This window comes from Neodothiora populina, assembly GCF_041146345.1.
Source record: "Neodothiora populina strain CPC 39397 chromosome Unknown canker_contig_16, whole genome shotgun sequence".
NCBI classification, from domain to species: Eukaryota; Fungi; Ascomycota; class Dothideomycetes; order Dothideales; family Dothioraceae; genus Neodothiora; species Neodothiora populina.
The window spans coordinates 231,862-244,416 of NW_027191409.1; the positions used below are offsets into that span (position 1 = coordinate 231,862).

At 52.1% G+C, this 12,555-nt stretch overlaps 5 protein-coding genes across 5 annotated transcripts; 3 read left to right on the forward strand and 2 right to left on the reverse strand.

Annotated features, from left to right (window-relative positions):
- Positions 1 to 957: 957 nt before the first annotated feature.
- On the forward strand, positions 958 to 3,128 carry AAFC00_003431 (uncharacterized protein; the record flags this gene model as incomplete). Its single annotated transcript, XM_069342900.1, has 2 exons — positions 958 to 1,411; positions 1,471 to 3,128. 2 exons carry the CDS (start codon positions 958 to 960, stop codon positions 3,126 to 3,128), a joined length of 2,112 nt encoding a protein of 703 aa, XP_069200709.1.
- Positions 3,129 to 4,232: 1,104 nt separating this feature from the next.
- AAFC00_003432 (uncharacterized protein) lies at positions 4,233 to 5,132 on the reverse strand (the record flags this gene model as incomplete). Its single annotated transcript, XM_069342901.1, has 3 exons — positions 4,233 to 4,407; positions 4,462 to 4,784; positions 4,845 to 5,132. The coding sequence occupies 3 exons, from the start codon at positions 5,130 to 5,132 to the stop codon at positions 4,233 to 4,235; spliced, it is 786 nt and encodes a 261-aa protein (XP_069200710.1).
- Positions 5,133 to 6,393: 1,261 nt separating this feature from the next.
- Positions 6,394 to 8,010, forward strand: AAFC00_003433 (uncharacterized protein; the record flags this gene model as incomplete). The annotated part of the gene is made up of 4 exons (XM_069342902.1): positions 6,394 to 6,396; positions 6,467 to 6,541; positions 6,620 to 7,697; positions 7,760 to 8,010. 4 exons carry the CDS (start codon positions 6,394 to 6,396, stop codon positions 8,008 to 8,010), a joined length of 1,407 nt encoding a protein of 468 aa, XP_069200711.1.
- A 471-nt stretch (positions 8,011 to 8,481) lies between these two features.
- Positions 8,482 to 10,089, forward strand: AAFC00_003434 (uncharacterized protein; the record flags this gene model as incomplete). Its single annotated transcript, XM_069342903.1, has 2 exons — positions 8,482 to 8,538; positions 8,779 to 10,089. 2 exons carry the CDS (start codon positions 8,482 to 8,484, stop codon positions 10,087 to 10,089), a joined length of 1,368 nt encoding a protein of 455 aa, XP_069200712.1.
- Positions 10,090 to 10,908: 819 nt separating this feature from the next.
- AAFC00_003435 (uncharacterized protein) lies at positions 10,909 to 11,643 on the reverse strand (the record flags this gene model as incomplete). Its single annotated transcript, XM_069342904.1, has 3 exons — positions 10,909 to 11,229; positions 11,466 to 11,554; positions 11,628 to 11,643. 3 exons carry the CDS (start codon positions 11,641 to 11,643, stop codon positions 10,909 to 10,911), a joined length of 426 nt encoding a protein of 141 aa, XP_069200713.1.
- Positions 11,644 to 12,555: the final 912 nt, after the last annotated feature.

Here is a 12,555-nt window from a genome sequence, read left to right on the forward strand (position 1 = left end):
GATGGAATACCGAGTTTGGTTGTTGAAACGCATGCGAGTGGTATACGAGCATTAGTCTTATCTATACGACGGACTAGACCGCGTCGCGTCGCAATTGCCTTGAGTAATCCTACGAGACAAGCTTCTGTACCGCCATTACCATTTCGAGAGCCTGGAAAAGACAACAGGTAACTATGTCACTTCCTGCATGTCCGAGGCTTAACTCCGGGACAATCCGGTAAGCAGAAGGGAATGCTTCGCTTGATTGCTGGAGGGAAGGCCGCACTTTTTTATCTTTTTGAACCACGTCGTTACCAAAACCTCCTTCGGGGCAGTCGACGCAGCAGTGTGGACACCAAGAGTCTAGGTTGATAATTTGACTATATGCCATTACGCCATATCGCGGTGACCTGCCTGTCCCTAAGAGACATATCTCTAAGGTTACCTATCGAACGGCCAGAATTGGTCATCGAGTCAAGGACATGCCGTCCACCACATCGGCCTTGACTGTCCAGGTTGACTATGAGTTTTTCGTACAATCGCCCGCAATTGGGTCAACGTCCGGGCAATCGCCGGGGTTTTTTGTACATGTATCATCGCAAAAGAGCGACCCCGACCGTGATCAGGCAGGTTTGTCCACGCCCGAGCCACGCCATTCGTTTAGGTAAATCAGACCCTGAGAGATCAGATCGGCGAGCCTCACGTTGCAAAGTCACTAAACCTGTTTGGGAAAAACAACCCATCGCTATCCTTATCAGTCCTGCGGTGGCTGTTTATCGCGGGGCCATGGTGAATAGTATGAGGACAAATCGTAACAGGCCATGGAATCCATAGCTGGCTGTAGAAATAAGTAAGACTGCTTCGTCCTGTTGTAGCTCAATTCTCTTTTCTCATTCATCTACCTTGTCCCACCTCTCTACCTCTTCTCTTTCTCAGAATCTACCCATCTGAGGATTATATCTACTTCACACATACACAATGGTTCTCGAACGGGTAAAGCAGATGTCTGCCCACTTGACTGGGCAGCTCCCTCCTCCTCACCCTTTCGATCCTCTGTCTAGCGCAGAGATCAAGGCTGCTGTTGCCATTGTCAGAGAAGAGCACCCCGATGTCTTCTTCAATGCTGTTACTCTACTTGACCCTCCCAAGAAGGAGATGATGGCCTGGTTGGCCGCTCCTGACTCTACTCCCAGACCACTCCGTATTGCAGATGTCGTTGCAATCGGTCGGGGAAGCAAGGTCTTTGACGGTCATGTTGACCTCAAGGAAGGCAAGATCATCAGCTGGGCATTGACCGAGGGTGTCCAGCCTCTGATCACCATGGAGGATCTGCAAGTTGTCGAGGCCGTGGTTCGCAAGGACCCCAAGGTCATCGAGCAGTGCGGAATCCTCGGTATCCCAGCAGAGGACATGCACAAGGTGTACTGTGACCGTAAGTGACATTTGTAGTAAAACAATCGTGACGAACTGAGGAACTTACAAATTTTATAGCTTGGACGATTGGTTACGACGAGCGATTCGGCAGTGGTGTTCGTCTCCAGCAAGCACTCATGTACTACCGACCACACCCCGATGACAGCCAGTACACCTACCCCCTCGACTTCTGCCCCATCTTCAACGCCGACAAGCAAGAGATTATCCACATTGATATCCCCAAGGTCCGCCGTCAACTCAACACGGCTCCTCCAATCAACTACCACGCAAAGGCCGTCGAGGCCGAGCTTGGTGTCAGGACCGACCTCAAGCCCATTGAGATCACACAGCCCGAGGGTGTCTCCTTCAGCATGGATGGCCGCACGATCAAGTGGCAGAACTGGTCTGCTCACATTGGTTTCAACTACCGCGAGGGTCTCGTCTTGAGTGACGTTACCTTCAACGACAGAGGCAACGTCCGCAACACCTTCTACAGAATGTCTCTGACCGAGATGGTTGTGCCTTACGGAAACCCCGAGCACCCTCACCAGCGCAAGCACGCTTTCGATCTCGGCGAGTACGGTGGTGGTTACATGACCAACAGTCTGTCGCTGGGCTGTGACTGCAAGGGTGCAATCCACTACATGGACGCCGAGTTCGTCAACCGTGCCGGTGAGGCTCAGACCATCAAGAACGCCATCTGCATCCACGAGGAGGATGCAGGCATCCTCTACAAGCACACCGACTTCCGTGACGAGTCCTGCACCGTCACTCGTGCTCGCAAGCTCATCATGTCGCACGTCTTCACCGCAGCCAACTACGAGTACTGCGTGTACTGGATGTTCATGCAGGACGGTACGATCCAGCTCGACATCAAGCTCACCGGTATCTTAAACACCTACGCCATGAACCCCGGCGAGTCGGCCGCGCCCTGGGGAACCGAGGTCTACCCCGGCGTCAACGCACACAACCACCAGCATCTCTTCTGTCTGCGTCTCGACCCCAACATCGACGGACCCAACAACACCATCGTCGAGGTCGACGCCGTCGCCGCCGAGGCCCCCGTCGGCTCACCCGAGAACTTCTACGGCAACGCCTTCTACGCCAAGAAGACCCCTCTGACCACCCCGGCCACCGCCGCCCGCGACTACAACGGCCAGACCTCGCGCACCTGGGAGATGTGCAACCCCAACAAGATCAACCCGTACAGCAAGAAGCCCGCATCCTACAAGCTGGTGTCTCGCGAGGTGCCTCCTCTCCTCCCCAAGGAGGGCTCTCTGGTATGGAAGCGCGCCGGCTTCGCCCGCCACGCCGTGCACGTCACACCCTACGCCGACGACCAGATCTACCCGGCCGGGCGCCACGTACCGCAAACGTCCGGCGAGCCCTCAGCCGGCATCCCAGACTGGATCCAGCAGAACCCGGACGCGAACCTCGAGAACACCGACGTCGTGCTCTGGCACACGTTCGGCCTCACCCACTTCCCTGCTCCAGAGGACTACCCCCTCATGCCCGCGGAGCCCATGACTGTGCTGCTCAGGCCCAGGAACTTCTTCACTCAGAACCCCTGCATGGATGTCCCTGCTTCGTACTCGTCGACTCCTACCCAGATGGCCGCCGGCAAGGGAGGCATCAAGGGCGTCGTCGACAACATCTCGCGCCTCGCGTTCGGATCCGACAAGGTTAAGGGCGGCAGCAACGACGCCGCTGCTTCTTGCTGCAGCGCTAAGAAATAGACGCTGGTCGGTCTGATCTGTCCCTTTTTATCTGAACGAACACGCGAGACTAGAAGGAAAAGAAAGTACAAGTCGAGAAAGAGGCTCATGATCATGAGAAAGGAAAAAGGGGGGAGTAACCACAAAGCACAGATTGATCCCTTTTTTTTTTTTCTGGGGGTTATATTGTACATAGCGGGCGTTTTTGCTTTCCTTCTTACTTATATGAATCCCCCCTGTTAGTTATGGAAATGCTCTATACAACATGATATAGTTGATCGATCTATTACAGTATGTGCCTCTACTGTTGTTGTGTGAAAGTCTTTGTTCGTCGTGATGTTTGCATTCGACTTAACCTTTACTATGCCTTATGCACTACACGGACCAGACGAATACTGTACATTGTTAAGGTAAGATAAGGATAAGGTAAGGATAACATCGAAACCTTCTTGTGGCGGGGTTTCCGATAACGTTTCGGGAAGCTCTGACTCGCCGAGTAAGGTACCTTAAGAAGAAGCCGATGTATGACGTACCATATCCATTCGGCGAAATTTACTATGCATCAGGCAGGCATGCGATTATAATACAGTAAGGGTGTATCTTCGCATGATAGAGGGATAAACACAAAAGGGAATGGTTCATTGATCAGAACCTGTGACTTTGAATGAGGTGGTCACCGGCTTCCCGTGCAAGTAGTGATAGCATAAGAGTTGATGAGTGTAGAGCAACAAAGCAAGCCTCCATTGCCCCTCAATGCTCTTATTGGACATGATAAACCCGAGAGAGAGAGAGAAGAGATATAAATCATTTCGTTTCATTCAGACTTGACGCCTTGCTCTGCTGGCTGGCTGGCATTGTTTAGTGCAGAATATTTTTCGCTGGATTATCTATCGAACCCCTCGAATGCGCAATGGCTGAGAGAGTTCTTTATGTGTATTGTGGTATGCTCAGTCCATGAATAGATCAAGCCAAAAGGCTGATCGGGACCGACTTTGCAACCGGTGCAGTCGTCTTGCAAGTCGTGGTCTTGCTCCTCTCCAAGTCAAATGTGCCGGGAGGAGGTTGTGCGGGTAGTGGTGGAGTATAGGAAGGATTGGGGACAGGATAGCACAGCTAAGAGAAATCCTATGCCTCGTTGAAGAGCCGGGCGGTGATATCACCCATGTACTCTTCATCTAGCTCGTAGTCCTCCCCATCGTTCCTATCGATGCCGACGAACTCGAAAGCGTTGACGACGGTGGGAACGTCGAAGCCCATCTCGGTGAAGCGGTCGACGAGTTGTTTGTTGAAACCTCGATAGCTGTGAGACAAGTCAGTATGGGTGGCAGAACAGCAGGGTTCCTTTGACACATACGCAGCCAACTTGGCAGCCTCTGCCTTTTGATGCTTATGCTCGTCCTTCTTCCTCAGTGTCTCCTCGGTGACACCCCCACTGCCTTCTGCGCCAGAACCAGCACCGCCTGGAACACCTTTGGGAGCATCGGCATGCTTGATGGCCCACTCTCTTGCTACATGCTCGAATTCGCGGGGGTTGGTGATGAGCATGCGCGCAACCTCGGCGTCTTGCGGGTCCTTGGGTTCCGGCGACGAGAGGAGGGATTGCAGCGAGATGAGGGCGGACTTGAGTGTCAGAACTGGAGACCAGGCGGAGCCTAGAGTATCTAGACAGATGGCACCCTGTTGTCACACAAGTCAGTGATTGTAGACAGTCCGGTCGGAGAATGATCATGAGCGTACGGTGACACTTGACACATTGGGGTGCCATATCCTTGTGATGAATTTCATGATGGGCGGTTGGAAGGGATATTCGCCAGGTATTCTTATATCTACTAGGAATGTGCCGCCGGCATAAGGAGTGTCGGGAGGCCCCTTGAAGACACCCTTGAAATGTGTGAGATCATCAAAGGTGTCGGTGCCGGTGCCGGAGGATGATTTGCTGAATGGTTCGAGCAGGATGCCTGAATGTGTGTCCTTCTGGACATCCTGGATCTCTTTGACCAGGCGACGATTCCGGTTGGCCGCCATGACACTGGCGCAGAGGGTGGGCAAAGATTATACAGCACGGGTGGTGGTGATGTCAAAAGTAGATGATGGTGGGGCTGTTCAGGTTGACGCTGGGGGAGATGTGGCTATGACCGACGATGGCGTCGGCTAAGCAGGTTCAAGATGTGGAAGAAGTCTCAAGGAGAGGAAGCTAAGTTTTGTAATAGAGAGTTGGAGAAATACAAGTGTTGTGTTCAGACACGATCAGTCAGGCACGATGTATAATGTGGAGAGATACACGAAGATGGAAGATGAGTGGATCGCAGGCTGGCGCAGTTGAAGCTCGATGTGCTCTGTTATGTGGAGAGGATTTGGGCCGAGATGTGCGGTGTTTTGATTCGAGCACCGAGGAAGGCGCAGTAATAAGGCTTCACGGTCAAGGGCGAATGATGTTTGGTGAAATACCTCATCGAGGTGAGATATACCTAGGTAAGGTAATCACTCAGCAATAATAAAGGAATAGAGCGGAGACCAAAAGCTCTGCCAAGTACAAGTCACAAGCTTGGAAGTACAGCATGTGCTCTACCTTGTCCAAGTCGTGACATTCTTCTATTTGACTCGAATAGCCACGCTATCAAACCATGCATAAGGTAAGGTAAGGTACCTACGGATGACTTAGCCCAGCAAGTGCAAATAAGAATACAGCACAGCACAGCACAGCACAACAAAGTACAGCGCAACGATCAGATGCTAACCATCACTTTGCAACTGCTTAAGTGATATCGAGGTAGCACATAGGTAAGGGAGAGTGCACGATGTAAGTTACATACAAGAGGTACAGTACTGTAGATGACATGTGACGGTCGGGCCAACATTGGTGCCTAACGGCATCTACGAGTTCCTTCCATTTCTCGCGTAATATCAATATGAAGTTCGAGGCATTCGATACAGCCCTATGCCAGCGTTGCGGTTCGACTGAATCGTCAGGCAGTCTGCAATCAGTCTAGCACGAGTAATGCACAGTAGCCGTGTGCTCTGTACCGGTACAGCCATAGCGCATGGCGTACTGCACCTGCACTCAGTGTATCTGACTTGTCTTACTGTTACAACAGCATCATCATCCACCCCTACTCTCACAACACCAACCTTTCATCTCAATAACCACCCGAATCACATCTCCCGTAATTCCGTCATACAACTTGTTGTCTGACGGGTCTTTTCCATCAACGATAACCGTTCGCCGCGCCAGCTAGCTGCGTCTGGACCAGGAAGCGCAGCGTCACACGTCACGCAAGACACACCCATGGTGAGCATCGCCATCTCGACACCGCAGTTGCTATCCATCAAATATACAGACCACTGACTAAGTCTCACAGGGTGCTAATCAGTCTGGCCTAGGAGGCGGTCCTCCTGGACAGGGAGGAGACGACAAGTCCAAGAAGGACGCAAAGGTAGTCTTTCGCCATCCACACGCACCCCCCCGTTCATTCTATCAGCGACCAACCCTCTGACCATCATTCCCATTACAGAAAGACAAGCCCAAGTATGAGCCGCCACCACAGCCCACCACCCGCATCGGCCGCAAGAAGAGAAAGCAAGCCGGTCCCAACGCCGCCGCAAAGCTTCCCTCAGTCTACCCTACCGCACGCTGTAAGCTTCGATACTTGCGCATGCAACGCATCCACGACCACCTCTTGCTCGAGGAGGAGTACGTCGAAAACCAGGAGCGGTTCAGAAAGGCCAAGAACTTGAGCGCCCTTCAAGCACAGCCCTCCAGCGCCGGTGGCGACAGCGATGCCCTTGACCGCAACGCCGATGAGAGAAACAGGGTGGATGACATGAGAGGCAGCCCCATGGGCGTTGGAAACCTCGAGGAGCTCATCGACGACGATCACGCCATCGTCTCCTCTGCTACCGGTCCCGAATACTATGTCAGCATCATGTCCTTTGTCGACAAAGACCTTCTCGAGCCCGGTGCCAGCGTCTTGTTACATCACAAGTCTGTCTCCGTCGTCGGTGTCCTGACTGACGATGCTGATCCCATGGTTTCTGTCATGAAACTCGACAAAGCTCCCACCGAATCTTACGCCGACATTGGTGGCCTGGAAACACAGATTCAGGAGGTCCGTGAAGCTGTCGAATTACCCCTGCTCCATCCTGAATTATACGAAGAGATGGGTATCAAGCCGCCAAAGGGTGTCATTTTGTACGGAGCACCCGGTACCGGAAAGACGCTGCTCGCCAAAGCCGTCGCCAATCAGACCAGTGCTACCTTTTTACGTATCGTCGGTTCCGAGCTCATCCAAAAATATCTTGGTGATGGTCCCAGACTAGTGAGACAGCTCTTCCAAGTCGCCGCCGAGAACTCTCCTTCCATTGTTTTCATTGATGAGATTGACGCTATTGGTACCAAGAGATACGAGTCCACATCAGGAGGCGAACGTGAAATTCAACGTACCATGCTCGAATTGCTTAATCAGCTCGATGGTTTCGATGATCGTGGTGATGTCAAGGTCATCATGGCCACCAACAAGATCGACACTCTCGATCCTGCTCTCATCAGACCTGGTCGTATTGATCGAAAGATTCTCTTCGAGAACCCTGATCGTGAGTCCCTATCCACGAAATAACTGATCACTGAGCATTATTCGCTGACTACAAATTCCCAGAAATCACCAAGCGCAAAATCTTCACTCTTCACACGTCCAAGATGTCTCTGTCAGATGATGTGGACTTGGAAGAGTTTATCAACCAAAAGGACGACTTGTCTGGTGCCGATATCCGCGCCATGTGCAGCGAGGCCGGTCTCATGGCATTGAGAGAACGCAGAATGAGAGTGTGCATGGCAGACTTCAGACAGGCCAGGGAGAGCGTGCTCAAGACCAAGAGCGAGGGCGAGCCCGAGGGGCTGTACTTGTAGATTATCCCTCATGCTTGCGCTGCATCATCAATTAAGTGGCAAGCGGATCGCCTGTAATTCCATGCATGACAAGGGTGAGGAATCGAGTGGTCTATGATAAGTTTATAATTATTGAAATCCAAGACCGTTGAGTCGTGGTATTTCGCGAAACATGCCTTTGCTTCCACAGACTTTGCCTGCTCTTGCAACCATCCAGCTCCGCCACAGCTTTCTTTGCCTCGGAAGCCACGCTCGCTGAAGCAACAACTTTTTTTCCGCCGAAGCTTCAGCAGCTTCCGTCGTCTGACGACTCACTGACTGGCTTTTGAACCGACTACCTGACCTTGTTCCTGGCCTTTTTGGTGTTTTCCTCATGACGCATTTGTATGAATGATCGGATAATGTTCATTACTGCCTTTGTATTCATAATATAATAGCGAAAGGCTGTCAAGGCGTGTGGTGGGGTTCATTAGAGTTGAAAAGAGAGCAATCATGCAGCCCCGTGAGGAAATTGCCTATTTGGGCCCGAATGCCTCATACACTCACCAGGTATGCTACAATTGCTCTTTGTCGTCTGATCCTGATCTTGATCCTTTTACATTCTGCATTTATTTTCTGTCATCTGTTGCGCCCTGCTGTCGGTCCCATTCGTCTTTTCTTCATCCTATCAAGACCAAAGGAAGAACAGAGTAGAATCGCGGGTCATTTCATCTTCCGGACAGCCGAGTATTTTGATACAGGATACTCCAAGTCCTGCACTCATCTGTCGACCGTACTGATCCAGCTCAGGCTGCCACCAGTGCTTTCGATCCAGAGCATCACACACTGCTGCCACAGACTTCTATAGAAGGTGTCTTTGCGGCCGTGCAATCGGGCAGCGCCACATATGGCGTTGTACCCTTTGAGAACTCGACCAACGGGTCCGTCGTGTTCACTTTGGACCTCTTCGCGGACCAGAGCAAGAAATACCCGGACATCATCGTCTGTGGCGAGCGCTATGTAGAGGTGCACCACTGTCTGCTTGGCCATCCTGCTCCGGCCAACACTGCCGCTTCTGAAGCCTACAGTACCAGTACCAACAACAGCAGCGGCATCACTGTGAACCACGCGAGCTCCATCGACGACTTCCCGGAAATCGTGCACCACGTGCGGGAAATCAACAACAGCAACAGCGCGGACCGCATAACAGCGGGCCTAAGTCTGCGCAGCCCAAGCAGCTCCGGGCACGCGACCCCGATCCCCTCAGACCCCCACCCATCCAAATCCCGTTCCCAGCCCCTGACTTCTCTGTCGCACATCCGCAAGATCTACTCTCATCCCCAAGCCTGGGGCCAATGCAAGACGTTCCTGTCCTGCCACCTCAAGGGCGTAGAGCGCCAGGACGTGACGTCGACGTCGCGCGCCGCCGAGCTGGTCGCTGAAGATGCGAGCGGGACCACGGCGGCCATCAGTTCGGGCATCGCCGCGAGCCTGCATAAAGTCGATTTCTTGGCGAGGGATATCGAGGACGAGCAGGATAATTGTACGCGGTTTCTGATCCTGCGCCGGAGGAAAAAGAGTGATGACTCCTCCTCCTCCTCAGCCTCAGATGGTCTCGCCACTTCTTCCTCTTCTTCCACCACCAACAACGGCGAGGGAGAAGGTAACGGCAACAGATATAAATCCCTGATAACCATGACTCTGCCCCTAATCTCCTCACCCCTTTCATCAAACTCCCCCGCAACAACAACAACAGCATCGAAAGGAACAGCAACAACAACACCAATAGGCGCCCTAGTCGACGCCCTCGCCGTTTTCAAACACCACAGCATAAACCTGACGTCCATAAACCCGCGCCCCAGCGGCGAAGCCCCATGGCATTACATCTTCTTTGTCGAGTTCCAGGGGCGCGTGGGCGACAGGGAGGTGGATGAGGCGTTAAGGGAGTTGAGGGGGACTTTGGGGACTATGACTTCGACGTCGTCATCGACGACTTCGAGGACGGGGAAGGAGGGGGAAGAAGAGAGAGAGAGGGAACAGGAACGGGTCAAGTTCTTGGGGAGCTGGGAGAATGCCTTGTTCCTTTCTTCGCCTTCTGCTTCTCTTTCTAGTTCTTCTTAGATGGGTGCAGAAATGGAATCATCTCTGGGACGAGAAGAGAAAAAGAAAAAAAAACAAGGAAAGGAGAACGACAACGACAGACTCGAGCGATTAAACGAAAACAGAACAGATACTGTGCTTGCTTGCATTGCTTGCTATAGCGTTCTACCCTACAGACCCCAAGAGTGCTTCCTTGCCCCGAGCATCTCGGGTTTCATGCCCTTCATCTCTTAGTAATCAAAACAATAGCGAAGAGAGCAGAAGCAAGCAAGAAAAGCTATTGCCTTGAACCCCCCGTTCCCATGCATTTTGCCTCACTGCCCCCTTCCCCACATTCCCCACATACGCACACAGACAACAGACAACAGACAACACACTACCACAGACAACCTGATATCGCGCCACCCACCGCGCCATAGTAAGAGAGAAAGAAAACAAGAGAAGACTGCAAAATAAAACATACGTCCGTTGATCTTCGGACTTCCTTCCCTGCCGATACCGAGGGTTCACTACTCCGAGAAACAAAAAAGAAGAGGGTAAAAAAGCAGAAATCCAGAATGTGTCAGACGTAGACCACCAAGAGGGATTGAAACCATAGAATAGAGTGGAGGAGGACCAGAGTGGGGTGGCTTGACGCAGCGGTTTCTTTCCAACCGGGCACATTCATAGGTCGGTCACCCATCCCATGAGAAGACTGTCATGACACTCTGCGTGTTTTCCGTGTGCATGCGTGGAAGTGCGTCGACAGTTATTGCGCTGTAAGGGTGTATCATTTCGCAATCATAGCCCTGTCCCATAGTTATCCTACCCAAGCAACAAATATTCATCAGACGACAAGATCTAAGCCTCGATGGCCTTCTTGGCCTTCTTCTGTTCCACCTTGAGCAACAGGGCGCGGTTGATGTGAGGCAAGACACCACCAAAGGCAATGGTGGCGCGGATGAGCGTGTCGAGCTCCTCGTCACCGCGGATGGCGAGTTGCAAGTGACGGGGCGTGATGCGCTTGACTTTGAGATCCTTGGCTGCGTTGCCTGCTAGTTCTAGGACTTCGGCTGTCAGGTATTCGAGGACGGCAGTAACGTAGACGGCAGCCTTGGCGCCGACGCGCATCTTGTTCTGGGTTTGCGACTTCAGGAAACGCTTGACACGACCACAGGGGAACTGGTAGGAGGAACGATGTTAGTTTGCGATGATCTCATTTGCACCTGCTCCTCGAGGCTGGACAAAGCGGACGAGGGCGCGGGAAAATGATGAAATCACGCGTCTTGGGTATGTGCCCGAGCAAGCCTCCCGTGGCACGCAAAACAATCATGAGGAATGCGAAATCATCCGGACGCGTCCAGCGAGCAGATCTATCAAAATGTCCATAGGTGATAGTATAGTAATAAGACGCGTACCTGGAGACCTGCTTTCGCCGAGTGTGACTTTTGGGACTTGCCAGCGGCATCAGCGCCTGCCTTGCCGCCAGTCTTGCCACCAGTCTTTCCTACAGACAGAATGTTAGTAAAAGAGAAAGCTGCAGTGCACGACGCGTGTCATGCGAATCGGGCTGCGCTTGCCTTTTCCTCCGGGCATTTTGGTTGATGTTTAGAGCAGAATAATGATTTTGAAAGTGTTGCGACTGTGATTTTGATCGTCTTGGCGCGTTTTGAATAATTCGATGGAATGCTGGTAAAAGTTGTGGTGGAAGATAGAATGGTAGGTGATGCGCTTGGACCGAGCTGGCGGGGACGTGTTATTCAATCATACGAAGAGCCAAACCTTCGCAGAGAACGTTTCGGCTCCGTTTGCTCTGCTTTGCCTTCAAGGGCTTGAACTCAGTTTGTTTGATTTGCTCTGCCTCGCTCTGCTGCGCTGCGCTGCGCTGCTTTCCAAGCAAAGCACAGTGTTGCCTTGCTGCCTTGACCCCTCCGGCAGGTGCCGCCGTTGGCCTTGGCAGTTCGCCCATGACATCCATGCTAATAATGGCTGTAGGATAGAGGCGGTGGCCAGTGTGAGGCTCGCAGAAGAGCAGTCAGTACTCACACCATTACCTTTGCGGTAGTAGGATCTAATTGTCAGTAGAAACGAAGGGATTTCATTTGTGTTAGCGTGCGCAAGATATAGTAATGTGGCATGTTCTTTGTCGTGGAATCGGCCTTACTCTGTCGACTTGCTGCTTCTGCCAAAGTTTTGTACAAGTACCTACTAGGAAAGCTGTAGAGTTGAAAGAGCGAGCAAGGTCTCTGAGCTGGTGGGATGAAAGGTCTCAGCCGTACAGCATACATTCAGCTTGGACTTACTTGTTTGTTGCCACCAACAATGCTGTATTGTGAGGGTTGTCTTGGTTATACTGCTCCTTGCAGTGTTGCAAGAGCCATCGTGTAGCTACCAAAGATGAAAGCGACTCGAGCCTTTGTAGCGTCACAAATAAGTCTGGCAGAGAGGTCCCTTTGGTATCCTGTTACACTGCTGGTGCAATCACCACATGTTGGCATGTCACCTATT